We start from the raw sequence: 14,915 nt of genomic DNA on the forward strand, positions 1-14,915 counted from the left end.
TTTTGCACGCTCTTGTCTTAGTTCTGACAGCGTGCAAGTCCTCAAGGGTGGGTAGGGTACCGAAAATCCTTTCAGCAGTTTTGATTGTCCGTTGCAGTCGGAGTTTGTTCTTTTTTGTAGCAGCACCAAACCAGACTGTGATGGAAGAACACAGGACCGATTCGATGACCGCTGTGTAGAACTGCCTCAGCAACTCCTGTGGCAGGCCGTGCTTTCTCAGAAGCCACAGGAAGTACATCCTCTGCTGGGCCTTTTTGAGGAAGGAGTTGATGTTGGTCGCCCACTTCAGGTCCTGAGAGACTGTAATTCCCAGGAACTTGAAGGTCTCGACGGTTGACACAAGGCAGCTGGACAACGTGAGGGGCAGCTGTGGCGAAGGATGCCTCCCGAAGTCCACGATCATCTCTACAGTCTTGAACATGTTCAGCTCCAGGTTGTGTCAGCCGCACCACAGCTCCAGCCGCTCCACTTCCTGTCAATATGCAGACTCGTCACCGTCTTTGATGAGGCCGATGACAGTGGTGTCATCTGCAAACTTGAGGAGTTTGACAGCCGGGTACGCTGAGGTGCAGTCGTTCGTGTAGAGAGAGAAGAGCAACGGAGAGAATACAGAACCTTGGGGCGCTCCAGTGCTGATGCTATGTGTGGATGAGGTGGTCTCTTCCAGCCTGACCTGCTGTGTCCTGCCTGTCAGAAAGTTGTAAATCCACTGGCAGATGGCAGGTGAGACGCTGAGCTGGAGAAGCTTGGATGAAAGCATTTCAGGGATGATGGTGTTGAACGCTGAGCTGAATTCCACGAACAGGATCCTCACGTAGGTCCCTGCACTGTTGAGGTGTTCAAGGATGAAGTGCAGTCCCATGTTGACAGCATCATCCGCAGACCTGTTCGCTCAGTAGGTAAACTGCAGGGGGTCCAGCAGGGGACCTGTGACGCTCTTGAGGTGGTCCAGCATGAGACGTTCAAAGGACTTCATGACCACAGATGTCAAGGCAACAGGCGTGTAGTCATTTAGGCCCGAGATTGTAGGTTGTATAAAGAGGCCTTAACTCTTTACCCTAACACTTTTTTTTTTTTTTTTCAATTGTTTTTAAAATTTTGGCGGCACGGTAGACGACTGGTTAGAGCGTCTGCCTCACAGTTCTGAGGACCGGGGTTCAATCCACGGCCCCGCCTGTGTGGAGTTTGCATGTTCTCCCCGTGCCTGCGTGGGTTTTCTCCGGGCACTCCGGTTACCTCCCACATCCCAAAAACATGCATGCTAGGTTAAATGATGACTCTAAATTGCCCGTAGGTGTGAATGTGAGTGTGAATGGTTGTTTGTTTGTATGTGCCCTGCGATTGGCTGGCAACCGGTTCAGGGTGTACCCCGCCTCCTGCCCAGTGTTAGCTGGAATAGGCTCCAGCACGCCTGTGACCGTAGTGAGGAGAAGCGGCTCAGAAAATGGATGGATGGATGGATGTTTTTCAAATTTTGTCATAATTAGGAAATAGATTTTTATATTTTTCAAGTGTGGTGATATTATGAACGCCAGCCAGTCAGAATCAGAATCTCTTTATTGGAATGTGTGTTGCAGCAGGAACACAAGAAGGGAAAGATACATAATGGCAAAATCAGCAGTGAGAATAAGACCCTATTAAAAGTCTAAAAGTTGGACACAATGAAAAACAAGACAGTAAAAGAAACACTGCACCCGTACGCAGCATCACTAACAATGTTCAGTCCAGAGCTCTTACCAAAAATCTAAATTTATTCCAAGTATTGTAAGAAGTGCAACGTGCAAATATGCAGTGGTCGTGCAATAAGAACATGAGCAACCTAATTGCACTGGGAGGAACGAGACATAGTCTTTTTTGTCCTGCTTCTGGGAGCCCTAAACCTAAAGCTCAAACTCGTACGGTTATACTGTAACTTAGGTTGATTAATTGCCAGTCGTGTGTAGCCAAAAACATGCACGTCTCGCTGAAATCATCAGGTGGTGGATTTGTGCAGCAAACTGCTAAAGGTGCCTCAAGGGTGTGGCAATCTTTTACTAAAAATTAGAATGATAGCATGGTCACTGACAAAATAATAAAGCGTATCCTCAAATAAGAAGAAGAAGAACAATTACTTTTTATTGTCATGAACATGCATGCATGCACACGAAATTTGTTCTCTGCAGTTAACCCATCACAGTGAACACATACACATGCTAGTAGAACACACTGGTCTGCACGGTCATCTGAAAAGGCATCCCCAACTCTATCTGACTAGCAGCATTTAATCCTCATCAGCCGTCAGAAATTTCCCCCCAACACCCTCCTGTAACAGTGTAGACAGGCCATATAATGTAATTGTCCATCCTCTAATTAACAGTTAATGTCGCCAAAGAAAACATCCAACGGGTGTTTCTTTCAACTGGCAGCCTTCATCCTGCAGACATTAGGTACACAATCCTCGTCCTCCTTCCACTGGCTCCATGCCCCAACTCATTCATCCAATCACAAAAAAAACAAAGCCAAAGCAACAATCGAGTGGTTTCTATCCAATAATATTATTGTATGAGAATGGCCCAGTCAAAGTCCAGACCTAAATCCTATTGAGGATCTGTGGCTAGACTTAAACTGCTGTTCACACTCGCAAACGCTTTCCATCCATTCTTCGCCAGGCTAAAGAGGACACCTATCAGAGTGGAGACAGAGCCCTGTCTGTACAAGCAGGCCAGAAACCAGCTGACAAAAGAAATCAACATTGCCAAGAGAAATTATGCAGAAAAGAAAAACTAGTTTGCTGCTAATGACTCTGCGTCCATTTGGCAAGAATTACAATCACTAACCAACTAAAAGTGATTATCCCCCCAAGCAGAGAATTATAAAAGACTGGCTGACGACTTGACTACCTTCTACTGCAGATTTGAAAAGGACAGTTTCACACCTCACACCCACCCAGCCGCACTACCAACAACCACCATCACACCTCTGACTCCCCCGTCTGCATTGACCTTTCACGAACAGAACGTGAATTGTGTCATCAACAAAGCGACAGGCCCGGACAGTGTCCCCCCCATCCTGCTTGAAAGTCTGCGGACCAGCCTGCTCCAGTTTTCACACAGATTTTCAATAGAACTTTGGAGATGTGTGAAGTCCCATCATCCCTCAAATGCTGTTCCATCATGCCAGTCCCCAAGAAACCTACAATTTCAGGACTACAGGCCTGTCACCCTGACATCTGTGGTCATGAAGTCCTTTGGACACCTCGTGCTGGACCACCTCAAGAGCATCACAGGACCCCTGCTGGACCCCTGCAGTTTGTCTACTGAACAAACAGGTCTGTGGATGACGCAGTCAACATGGGACTGCACTTCACCATTGGAACACCTTGAGGGTGCAGGGACATTGAGGACATGCAATAACTAACCAAGAGAACAAGATAACAGAAAAGGGCAGGACAGGATGTGGGAAAATGAGCAAGGCAGTGCTAGTGATGAATGGTGCGGTGGGATTCTTTTTTTAGTGTCTAAACACCTGTAAGAACCTGTGAGTTGATATGTTAGTATAACCTGTGTCGTTAGTGATCCCAGCGCAAATAATTAAGCCTATAGTGTGTCTATCGAACTTATTAGTGAATAAACACCATATCACATCCATCTTAGTCAGCTGGTGTACGGAGTTGCTGAGCCCACACATCGAGGAAGGGTGAGCCCGCGCACTCCTCCCCCCCACAAGACCTAGGGAGGCCCCGAGCCCGACTGAAGCGCCCTGACAAGTCCCAAAGGGAGGTGCACGGGCACCGGACCACCCACGCCCAACCCCCCTACGCCCCCCACCCAGCAAGCCCCACCGCCGCCACCACACCCGGAGAGTATGGGTGTCCCAACCACCAACAGCGCCCAACGCAGGAGCCAGCAGCCACCCAAAAACGGTCCTAGCCCGCCAAAGCAAGCCCATGTTAAGCACCCATTGTGAGCAAAGACGGGCGAGACCGCCAAGAGAGGGGAGAGGAAGGCGGGGCCCAAGGGGGGGGGGGGTGGACCCCACCCCTCTGTGGCACAACAACCAGGTGGGGCGCAGGCCCCAGCAGTCAAGCCAAGAGAAATGTGAAACTCCACCACCCACCCTTTACTATGGTTACCAGGTCCCCGACTGTCAATCATTATCCCTGTGCTGTGATTGTGTGTGGTCAGGTGTAGTCCATTAAAATTGGAGAAACTGGTGTGGGTGAGGTGAGACGGTCACAGGGCAATAATGACCCGCAACCGTCACCCCCACCCAGGCCAACCAGCACCCCAGAGGATGTGCAACTATATGTAGTGCATTAAAAATCCGCGGGAGAAAAGCATGGCAGGCCAGAGAGCAGGCCGGAATGCCGGGACACCTGGCCGAGTGTCCTCCCTAGCCCGACCCTGCCCTCCCCCCACAGACAGGTGTATGATGCATTAAAACTGGATGACTGCCAGGCGGGGCGGGCGACCAGACCGAAAACCAGCACAGATGGGCCAGCACCTGGCATGGCGCCCGCACCACCATACCTGGTGCCAGTCCCCCAGGGGACCCTGAATGAGATATGAGTGTGCCCAATGTGCCTGAGTATGTACAGTGTGAGTACTAAAAATGTGCAGTTTGTGAAGTAAGAGGCTAGACTCCTGCGGGTCCAGCCGGCCGGCAGACCACAGAGAAAAGAGCATAAGCCCCTCCCCACCCTACAACTAATTCTGACCCCCACCTCCCCAAACAAACCATAGCCCAGTGACCAGAACAAGGCCAGAAGGTGGGCCAGACTGCCTTTAAAAGATGGTGATGAGTCTGCGTATCGACAGGAAGTGGAGCGGCTGGAGGTTTGGTGCGGCCAACACAACTGGGAGCTGAACACGCTCAGAGATGATTGTGGACTTCAGGAAACATCCTTCGCCACAGCAGCCCTGCACGCTGTTCAACTGCCCTGTGTCAATCGTCGAGACCTTCAAGTTTCTTGGAATTAGTCTTTCAGGCCCTGAAGAGGGAGACCAACATCAACTCCATCCTCAAAAAAGCCCAGCACATAATGTACTTCCTGCAGCTTATGAGGAAGCACGGCCTGCCACAGGAGCTATTTAGGCAGTTTTACACAGTAGTCATCAAATCGGTTCTGTGTTCATCCATCACCGTTTGGTTTGGTGCTGCCACAGAGAAGGACAAAATCAGACTGCAACAGACTGCAACAGACAGTCAAAGACTGCCAGAAAATTATCTGCACCATTTACACAATCGTCAATGTACCAGATTATTGCACTATTAGTCACTTTAAATTGCTCAAAATTTCTCGAGGACAGCATTATTTCGACAATGCCATTATATCAGCATCACTACACTAGTGGTACACTTTCATTGCTCAATGACTCTCCATACTTGTGCTTTATTATGTCTTAAATGTGTATTTTGTCATAGTGGCTGTTTGTTTTCATACTATAGTGGCTCCATCTACCGGAGAGAAATTCCTTTTGTGCCTTGTAACACACTTGGCCAACAGAGCTGATTCCTATCTGACTGAGCTTGAGTAATTTTGCAAAGAAGAACTGGTGATAATTTCAGTGTCTGGATATGCAAAGCTGGTAGAAACATACTCCAAAAGACCAAAAGCTGTATTTTCAGCGAAAGGTGGCTCAACAACGTATTCACTCGGGGGCTGAATACAAATCATCATCTTCTTTTCCTTTCGGCTTGTCCCTTTTGGGGTCGCCACAGCACGTCATCCTTTTCCATGTAAGCCTGTCTCCTGCATCCTCCTCTCGAACACCAACTGCCCTCATGTCTTCCCTCACGACATCCATCAACCTTCTCTTTGGTCTTCCTCTAGCTCTCTTGCCTGGCAGCTCCATCCTTCCAAATATACTCACTATTTCTCCTCTGGAAGGGTACAAAGCATCGAAGTCTGCTCTCTCCAACTTTGGCTGTCCCTCTGATGAGCTCATTTCTAACTTTATCCAACCTGGTCACTCCGGGAGCGAACCTCAACATCTTCATTTCCGCCACCTCCAGCTCTGCTTCCTGTTGTCTCTTCAGTGCCACTGTCTCTAATCCGTACATCATGGCTGGCCTCACCACTGTTTTATAAACTTTCCCCTTCATCCTAGCAGAGACTCTTCTGTCACATAACACACCTGACACCTTCGTCCACCCGTTCCAACCTGCTTGGAGCCGTTTCTTCACTTCCTGACCACACTCACCATTGCTCTGGACGGTTGACCCCAAGTATTTAAAGTCATCCACCCTTGCTATCTCTTCTCCCTATAGCCTCACTCTTACCCCACCACCCCTCTCATTCATGCACATATATTCTGTTTTACTTCGGCTAATCTTCATTCCTCTGCTTTGCAGTGCATGCCTCCATCTTTCTAACTGTTCCTCCACCTGCTCCCTGCTTTGACTGCTGATCACAATGTCATCTGCAAACATCATGGTCCACGGGGATTCCAGTCTAACCTTATCTGTCAACCTATCCATCACCACTGCAAACAGGAAGGGGCTCAGGGCTGATCCCTGATGCAGTCCCACCTCCACCTTAAATTCGTCTGTCACACCAACAGCAAACCTCACCACTGTTCTGCTGCCCTCGTACATTCATCCATCCATCCATTTTATACCGCTTATCCGGGTCGGGTCGCGGGGGCAGTAGCTTTAGCAGGGACGCCCAGACTCTCCCCAGCCACTTCATGCAGCTCTTCCGGTGGGATCCTGAGGCGTTCCCAGGCCAGCCGAAGGACGTAGTCACTCCAGCGTGTCCTGGGTCGTCCCCGGAGTCTCCTCCCGGTGGGACATGCCCGGAACACCTCACCAGGGAGGCGTCCGGGAGGCATCCGAATCAGATGCCCCAGCCACCTCATCTGGCTCCTCTCGATGTGGAGGAGCAGCGGCCCTACTCTGAGATCCTCCCGGATGACCGAGCTTCTCACCCTATCTCTAAGGGAGAGCCCGGACACCCTGCGGAGGAAACTCACGCTCGCCTTTGAGCCCCACCACCAGGCCTAGCTCTAGTGGGGAGCCCCGGTGACCCGCGTCCGGGCAAGGGAAAACCAAGTCCATCGTTTGTCGTCATCATAAGGGGTCTTTGAGCCATGCTTTGTCTGGTCCCTCACCTAGGACCTGTTTGTCATGGGTGACCCTGCCAGGGGCATAAAGCCCCAGACAACTTAGCTCCGAGGATCATTGGGACACACAAACCCCTCCACCACGATAAGGTGACGGCTCAAGGAGTACATGTCCTGTATTATTCTAACATACTTCTCTGCCACTCCAGACTTCCGCGTGCAGTGCCACAGTTCCTCTCTGGGTACTCTGTCATAGGCTTTCTCTAGATCTACAAAGACACAATGTAGCTCCTTCTGACCTTCTCTGTACTTTTCCATCAACATCCTGAAGGCAAATAATGCATCTGTGGTACTCTTTCTAGGCAGCCTCTAGAATTCTGTTGAACAAGCTGGTCAAAAACTCCACAGCCACCTCTCCGAGATGCTTCCATACCTCCACAGGAATGTCATCAGGACCAACTGCCTTTCCATTTTTCATCCTCTTTAATGCCTTTCTAACTTCCCGCTTACTAATCATTGCCACTTCCTGGTCCACCACACTTGCCACTTCTACTCTCCCTTCTCTCTCCTTTTCCTCATTCATCAACTCCTCAAAGTATTCTTTCCATCTATCCAGCTCATTACTGGCACCAGTCAACATATTTCCATCTCTATCCTTAATCACCCTAAACTGCTGCACATCCTTTCCATCTCTATCCCTCTGTCTGGCCAACCCGTATAGATCCTTTTCTCCTTCTTTAGTGTCCAACCTGGCATACATGTCATCATATGCCTCTTGTTTGGCCTTTGCCACCTCTACCTTTGCCCTATGTCGCATCTCAATGTATTCCTTTCGCCTCTCCTCAGTCCACTCAGTGTCCCGCTTCTTCTTAGCTAACCTTTTTCCTTGTATGATTTCCTGTACTGTGAGGTTCCACCACCAAGTCTCCTTCTCTCCTTTTCTGCCAGAAGATACACCAAGTACTCTCCTCTGATCACCTTGGCTGCAGTGGTCGAGTCTTCTGGAAGCTCCTCCTGTCCACCGAGAGCCTGTCTCACCTCTTCCCGAAAAGCTGCATAACACTCGTTCTGTCTCAGCTTCCACCACATGGTTCTCTGCTCTGCCTTTGTCTGCCTAATCTTCCTCCCCACCACCAGAGTCATCTGGCAGATTTTTATTTGCTGAAAGGACTAAACAGAGGCTCAGAGGGGATAGAGATTTTTCTGTTGCCCTATATTTAATTGGTTTTACATGTTTTATTGTTACATAATGTGCAGCAATTTGTGCGCAGCTGTGGTTGTTTTCAAGTCCTCTATTAATAAATTTCCTCTCCTGGAACCATCACCTAATCGTGGTGGAGTGATTTGTGTTTCCCAATGATCCTAGGAGCTAAGTGGTCTGGGGCTTCATGACCCTAGTAGAGTCACCCATGGCAAACAGGTCCTAGTTAAGGGACAAGACAAAACACGCTCAAAAACCTCTTATGGCGAGTAAAAATATCGGACTTCGTTTTCCCCCCCTGTGCAGTCAGGCTCGGACGTGGGGCACAATGGCAAGCACCTGGTGGCCGGGCCTGCACACTTGGAGCCCAGCCGGCACAGCCTGAAAAGACGTGGGTCGCCCTTCCCATGGGCTCACCACCAGTGGGAGGGGCCGAGGGGGTCAGGTGCAGTGTGAGGTGGGCAGCGACCAAAGTCGGGGACCTTGGCGGTCCGATCCACACATACAAAAACTCGCTCAAGGGACATGGAACGTCACTTCTCTGGCAGAACTGAACTGGTGTGCGAGGTTTAGAAATCCTGACTGAATATAGTCTGGCTCGCCTCAACACACAGCTTGGGCTCCGGTACCAGTCTTCTCGAGAGGGGTTGGCTTCTCTTCCACTCCGGAATTACCCAAGGTGAGAGGCGCTGAGCAGGTGTGGGTATACTGATTCCCCTACGTCTCGGTGCTGACGTGAGCAGTGACAGTGAGACCTGGAAGGGCGTGATTGGGAAGAACGGCCCCCCTCCGATCAGAACCCAAGCAGTGTTTTGTTATTGGACTTGTGTGCTTGTCACAGATTGTCCATAACGAATACCATGTTCAGACATAAGGGTGTCCCTATGTGCACTTGGTACTAGGCCACCCTCGCCCGTAGTTTGATCATCGACTTTGTGGTTATTATCATCGGATCGGTGGCTGCATGTCTTGGACACTTGAGTGAAGAGAGGGGCGGAGCGAGCGGTCAACCGATCACCACATTAAGGTGTGTTGGCTCCAATGGTGGGCGAAGATGGCGGTCCTACCTGGCAGAGTCAAACGTATTGCGGGGGTCTGCTGGGAACGTCTGGCAGAATCCCCTGTCAAAAGAAGTTTCAACTCCGACAGAACTTCGCCCACGTCCCGGATGAGGCAGGGGACATTGAGTCAGAGTGAACATTATTCCACACATCTATTGTCGAGGCGGCTGACCAAAGCTGTGGCCGTCAGGTGGTTGGGGCCTCTTCGTGGCGGCAATCCCGGAACCCGTTGTTGGACACAAGCGGTGAGGGATGCCATCAAGAAGGAGTCCTGTTTGGCCTTTTTGGCCTGTAGGACTCCGGAGGGAGCCGATGGGTACCGGCTGGCCAAGCGGAATAGAGCTTTTGTGGTTCCTGAGGCAAAAACTCGGGCATGGAGAAGGATTTCCAGATGGCTTCGAGGAAACTCTGGTCCACCATCCGGCATTTCAGGCGGTGCACCATCAACACTGTGTATAGTGGGAATGAGGCGCTGCTGACCTCAACTCGGGAAGTTGCGAGTCAGTGGCCCGAATACTTCAAACACCTCCTCCATTCTACTGACACACCTTCCCAAGAGGAAGCAGAGCCTGGGGGCTCTGAGGTGGGGTCTTTTTTCTCTGGGTTGGAGGTCACCGAGGTGGTTAATAAGCTCCTCGGTGGCAGAGACCCGGGGGGTGGATGAGAACTGCCCAGAGTTCCTATAGGTTCTAGATGTTGTGGTGTGCTGTCATGTGGACATCGGGGACAGTGCCTCTGGATTGGCAGACGGGGTGGTCCTTTTTAAGAAGGGGGACCGGAGGATGTGTTCCAACTACAGGAGGCTCACACTCCTCAGCCTCCCCGGTCAGGTTAATTCAAGGGTTCTGAAGAGGATTGTCCATCTAGAAGTCCATTGTCAGATTCAGGAAGAGCAGTGTGGTTTTTGTCCTCGCCGTGGAACAGTGGACCAGCTCTACACTCTCAGAAGTGTCCTCAAGTGTGCATGGGAGTATGCCCAACCAGTCTACATGTGTTTTGTTGACTTGGAGAAGGCGTTCAACCGTGTCCCTGTGGAGGGTGACCCGGGAATATGGGGTACCAGAACCCCTAATAAGGGCTGTTCAGTCCCTGTACGACCGGTGTCAGAGTTTGGTCCGCATTACCGGTCGTAAGTCAAATACGTTTCCAGTGAGAGCTGGACTCCAGCAAGGCTGCCCTTTGTCACCGATGCTGTTCATTACCTTTGTGGACAAAATTTCTAGGCACAGCCGAGGCGGTGAGGGGGTCCGGTTTGGTGGCCTTAGCATTGCGTCTCTGCTTTTTGCTGATGATGTGGTTCTGATGGCTTCATCAAGCCGTGACGTTCAACTCTCGCTGGAGTGGTTCGCATCCGAGTGTGAAGCGGCCGGGATGAAAATCAGCATCTCGAAATCTGAGACCATGGTCCTCAGTTAGAAAAGGGTGGAATGCCCTCTCCGGGTCGGGGAAGAGATCCCGCCCCAAGTGGAGAAGTTCCAGTATCTTGAGGTCTTGTTCACGAGTGAGGGAAGAATGGAGTAGGAGATCAACAGGCGGATCGGTGCAGCCTCTGCAGTGATGCGGACTCTGTATTGGTCTGTCGTGGTGAAGAAAGAGCTGAGCCAAAAGGCAAAGCTCTCTATTTACCGGTCGATCTCCATTCTTACCCTCACCTATGGTCACAAGCTGGAGTCGTGACCAAAAGAACAAGATCGCGTATACAAGTGGCGGAAATTAGTTTCCTCCAAAGGGTGGAGATAGGGTGAGAATCTTGGTCATCTGGGAGGGGCTCAGAGTAGAGCCGCTGCTCCTCTGCATCGAAAGGAGGCAGAGGAGGTGGCCCGGGTATTTGGTTAAGGATGACCCCCAGACGCTGAGTTGACTCCCGGACGCTGAGTTGAGACAAACAACCATTCACATTCTCAATAACACCTACAGACAACTTAAGAGTCTTAAATAACCGAACAAGCATGTTTTTGAACACACAGATAGGCCGGAAGCAGGCGTATGCACTAAACACGATCTGCTACCTCCTTATAGTCATGTATCTGTTCAGTCCAACTTAATTTATACTTCCGCAGCGTTCAACCATGAGGGCTCGAAGTTAAATTTTTAGGGCACTTCCCTGAAGGGCAGTCTTCATTAATTCCTCTGTTAAACCATATTTAGCTCTGTTATCACTTTTACTATATTTCGGTGGGCTGCCTTTGGGGGTTTCTTGTTCAATTGTCCTGGCTTGAAGGTTTTTGTGGACAAAGAACTTTGAGTTGGATCTTCTGGGACTGGTGTTGTGCATTTGAGTCCATCAGTTTGTGATGTTGGACAAGTGTGAGTGCTGAGTGAAGATTTAGACTGCTACATTTGCTTCTCGCACTGTCCGCTACAGGGCTTGAAGTTGACTTAAAATTGTTGCTTGCCCTTGCCAAACTTGAGCTTGCCCTGTTGGGTCAAGTGCACTCAAATGTTTACTATATATCACAGTTCGGTTTTATCACGGTTTTAATCTCACGGTACGCCAATTATTGCGGAATCGTGGGAAAGCTCACGTGAGTGCAGGAAAGTTGCGTTATAAATCAAGCTATTTTATCTAGGAAGGGGGCACCACGTCACTTTTTAGAAGTTTAAAACTTCAGGACAAAGTGACGACAACCTTTTTATCTTCAGTCTCGTAATTTGAAGGTTGCTACATGAATTAGATAAGATTTCTAGACGACCAGAGTTTTTTGTTTCTCGAACAAAAAACACACACAACAATGCAGGTAGTGAATTTTATGGAAAATTTTAATGATCTAACATGGGGAATCTACAGGGAAACAACACAGAAAAACACAAAACAAACAAAGTACAGACGAACATTGGCAAAGGAAACTGACTTGTGATGTGAAATTGGTAGAATGAGCGTGTAGTGAATGCATATAGCTGGAGATTCCTGTTCTTGTTAATTTAAACCCAAATATGCACTAATCTGTACTTTTAGTAGACCGCAATGTTAGGTGTCTTGAACACGATTGAGGCAGGCAGGTCAAGCTTGCGAGTGTTCGACCGGCCCGGTCCGCACAGGGAACAGCTGGATTTGGCGGAAGGAGTAACACCATACCTGCAAGATTCAAGCCAGATCTTCTTTCCGCTGTGCAGGTCCAGCTACTCATCTCGGCTCAGGATGTGGAGAATTACAAGCTGATCAAATTGGATCTGGACTGTCTGAGGACGTTGGTGGAGAAGTCTGAGCTGTGGGTGGAGAAGAAGACGTCCGGAGGTGGAGATGGCAAGAAGGAAAAGAAAGATAAGAAAGAGAAAGTGGAGGTAGCACAAAACTCACCTTGTCTTATGTGTGCATGCTGAACAGAAACTGCAACTTTGACCGCAACCGACAATTACGTTTTGGTGAAATTTCTAAACAAAAGTCACATTGAGATCAATTTGATTTGGAAGAATTCATCTCAGTCCAAACTGTCGCATCATGAAAATTGTGACTGTACACATTTAAAAAATTTTTTTTTTTTTTTTACCTCAATTTTTTTTATATATTACAACATTACAAGCATATGCAGAAGTTAAAGAGTCTGATATTAATCTGTTTCAACAATAAAACACACTTTAAACACTCTTTTAACTTAAATTGTCATTTTAATTATAATTTTTTTATAAAGTATTTGCTAAGTATTTATAATTTTGTTCCTCAGGACGGCACAGGGGCACAGCAGTCAGGTGTAGAACCCGACACGTGGGGGTGGGGAACTGGTTAGCACGTCTGCCTCACAGTTCTGAGGACCCGGGTTCAAATCCGGCCTCGCCTGTGTGGAGTTTGCATGTTCGCCCCGTGCCTGCGTGGTTTTACTCCGGGTACTCCGGTTTCATCCCACATTCAATAAAAATGCATGGTAGGTTAATTGAAAACTCTAAATTTCCCGTAGGTTTGAATGTGAGTGCGAATGGTTGTTTGTTTACATGTGCCTTGCAATTGGCTGGAGACGAGTTCAGGGTTTATCCCACCTCTCTCCCAGAGTCAGCTGGGATAGGCTCCAGGACCCCTGTGACCCTAGTGAGGAAAAGCAGAACGGAAGATGAATGAATGAATGAATGAATGAATATTTGTTCCTCATTTTCAAACAATAATTATTTGTAAACTATAATTATTTTGTCATAATTTTTTAATAGAATAATTGTTTGTTAATATTTATATTTGTTCATTGTTTTACGAAATAATCATTTGTCAATGAATGAATTCCAAAGGATGAAAAAATAAAATATTATTGCCATGTAAAACATTGAAACATAACGCACAAATCAAAAACTTGACCTTTTTAAACAGAGCAACAAGCCTATGCCAGACAAACATCACAAACCCATGGACTCAAATCAAGATCCAAATCGAAGTCCTTTGTTCACAAAAAGCTGCTCGACTCCTGTCTAGCCAACGGCAATGTAACAAACAGGAAGTATCAACCCACCAAGATAAAAGCCGTGTCAGTCCTTAACACTTGTATTGAGTCATCACATGACTTCTGGCCATCATTTCCAACTATCTTGAAACCTAAAGACTCACCTCGGTCTTATCTTTTCTGTGGACATTCTTCTTTTAACACGTCATTCTTTTAGAAAAAGTGTCCAAAAAAAACCTTGCAAAATTCACACAGCGATAATGCTGCTCGCTGAAATGAATCACACCAGCCATCATGTCACGAATGATGACGCTTCTCCAACATTTTGGGTCCAACTTTAAAATGTCACTGCATGTATGATGAATGCATGCCTTACTTCCGTCAGCTAGATAGCGCTGTCTCCTAAGAAGACTAACAAACATCTCTAACAAGTCTCACTGGTGTCACATTCAAGCACATCTGCAAGAAATTCTAACAAACTAATATCTGCTGCTTCGTTTTCTGCTTATTCAACTTCCTGTTTGTGGCCGGTGTGGGCGGGGCTTGCTGCGTCAACCCTGGTGAAGGTGCAGCTACACGTGCTGATTGGTTTGTTGTCGTCTGTTGTCATCTTTTATCCTGTGGGAGATGTAGTTACATTTACGATGCTTTTTAACATTATATTATTATTATTATAGATGTCATTATTATGGCGGCATGTTGGACGACTGGTTAGAGCGTCAGCCTCACAGTTCTGAGGACCGGGGTTCAATCCCCGGCCCCGCCTGTGTGGAGTTTGCATGTTCTCCCCGTGCCTGCGTGGGTTTTCTGCGGGCACTCCGGTTTCCTCCCACATCCCAAAAACATGCATGGTAGGTTAATTGACAACTCTAAATTGCCCGTAGGTGTGAATGTGAGTGCAAATGGTTGTTTTTTTATATGTGCCCTGCGATTGACTGGAAACTAGTTCAGTGTGTACCCTCCTTCTGCCCGAGGATAGCTGGGAGAGGCTCCAGCACGCCCGCGACCCTCGTGAGGAGAAGCGGCTCAGAAAATGGATGGATGGATGGATGTCATTATTATAGTTGTTATGGCTAATATTCTTATTGTTATTATCATTATTAATATTATTTTTATTAGGGGCAGTCAAAAGGTAATGAGTAATAATTAATAAATAATATATTTTTTTCCCCCAAAAATTTTCACGGTTTGTTGTTTAAATACTTGACGATTTATTTAAAAACAAGTTTTATTTAAGCCTGTCCTCTGC

The 14,915-nt window shown here is 48.1% G+C and overlaps 1 protein-coding gene across 1 annotated transcript in view; it reads left to right on the plus strand.

Moving 5' to 3' along the window:
* Nucleotides 1-14,915, plus strand: part of itpr3 (inositol 1,4,5-trisphosphate receptor, type 3) — a 218,530-nt gene that overhangs the window by 106,341 nt on the left and 97,274 nt on the right. Inside the window, exon 27 of the mRNA XM_061693945.1 lies at nt 12,420-12,587. Coding sequence (XP_061549929.1) covers nt 12,420-12,587 — 168 coding nt within the window. The remainder of the gene's footprint in view (nt 1-12,419; nt 12,588-14,915) is intronic.

The sequence above is a fragment of the Phycodurus eques genome, chromosome 1 (genome assembly GCF_024500275.1).
Source record: "Phycodurus eques isolate BA_2022a chromosome 1, UOR_Pequ_1.1, whole genome shotgun sequence".
Classification (NCBI taxonomy): domain Eukaryota; kingdom Metazoa; phylum Chordata; class Actinopteri; order Syngnathiformes; family Syngnathidae; genus Phycodurus; species Phycodurus eques.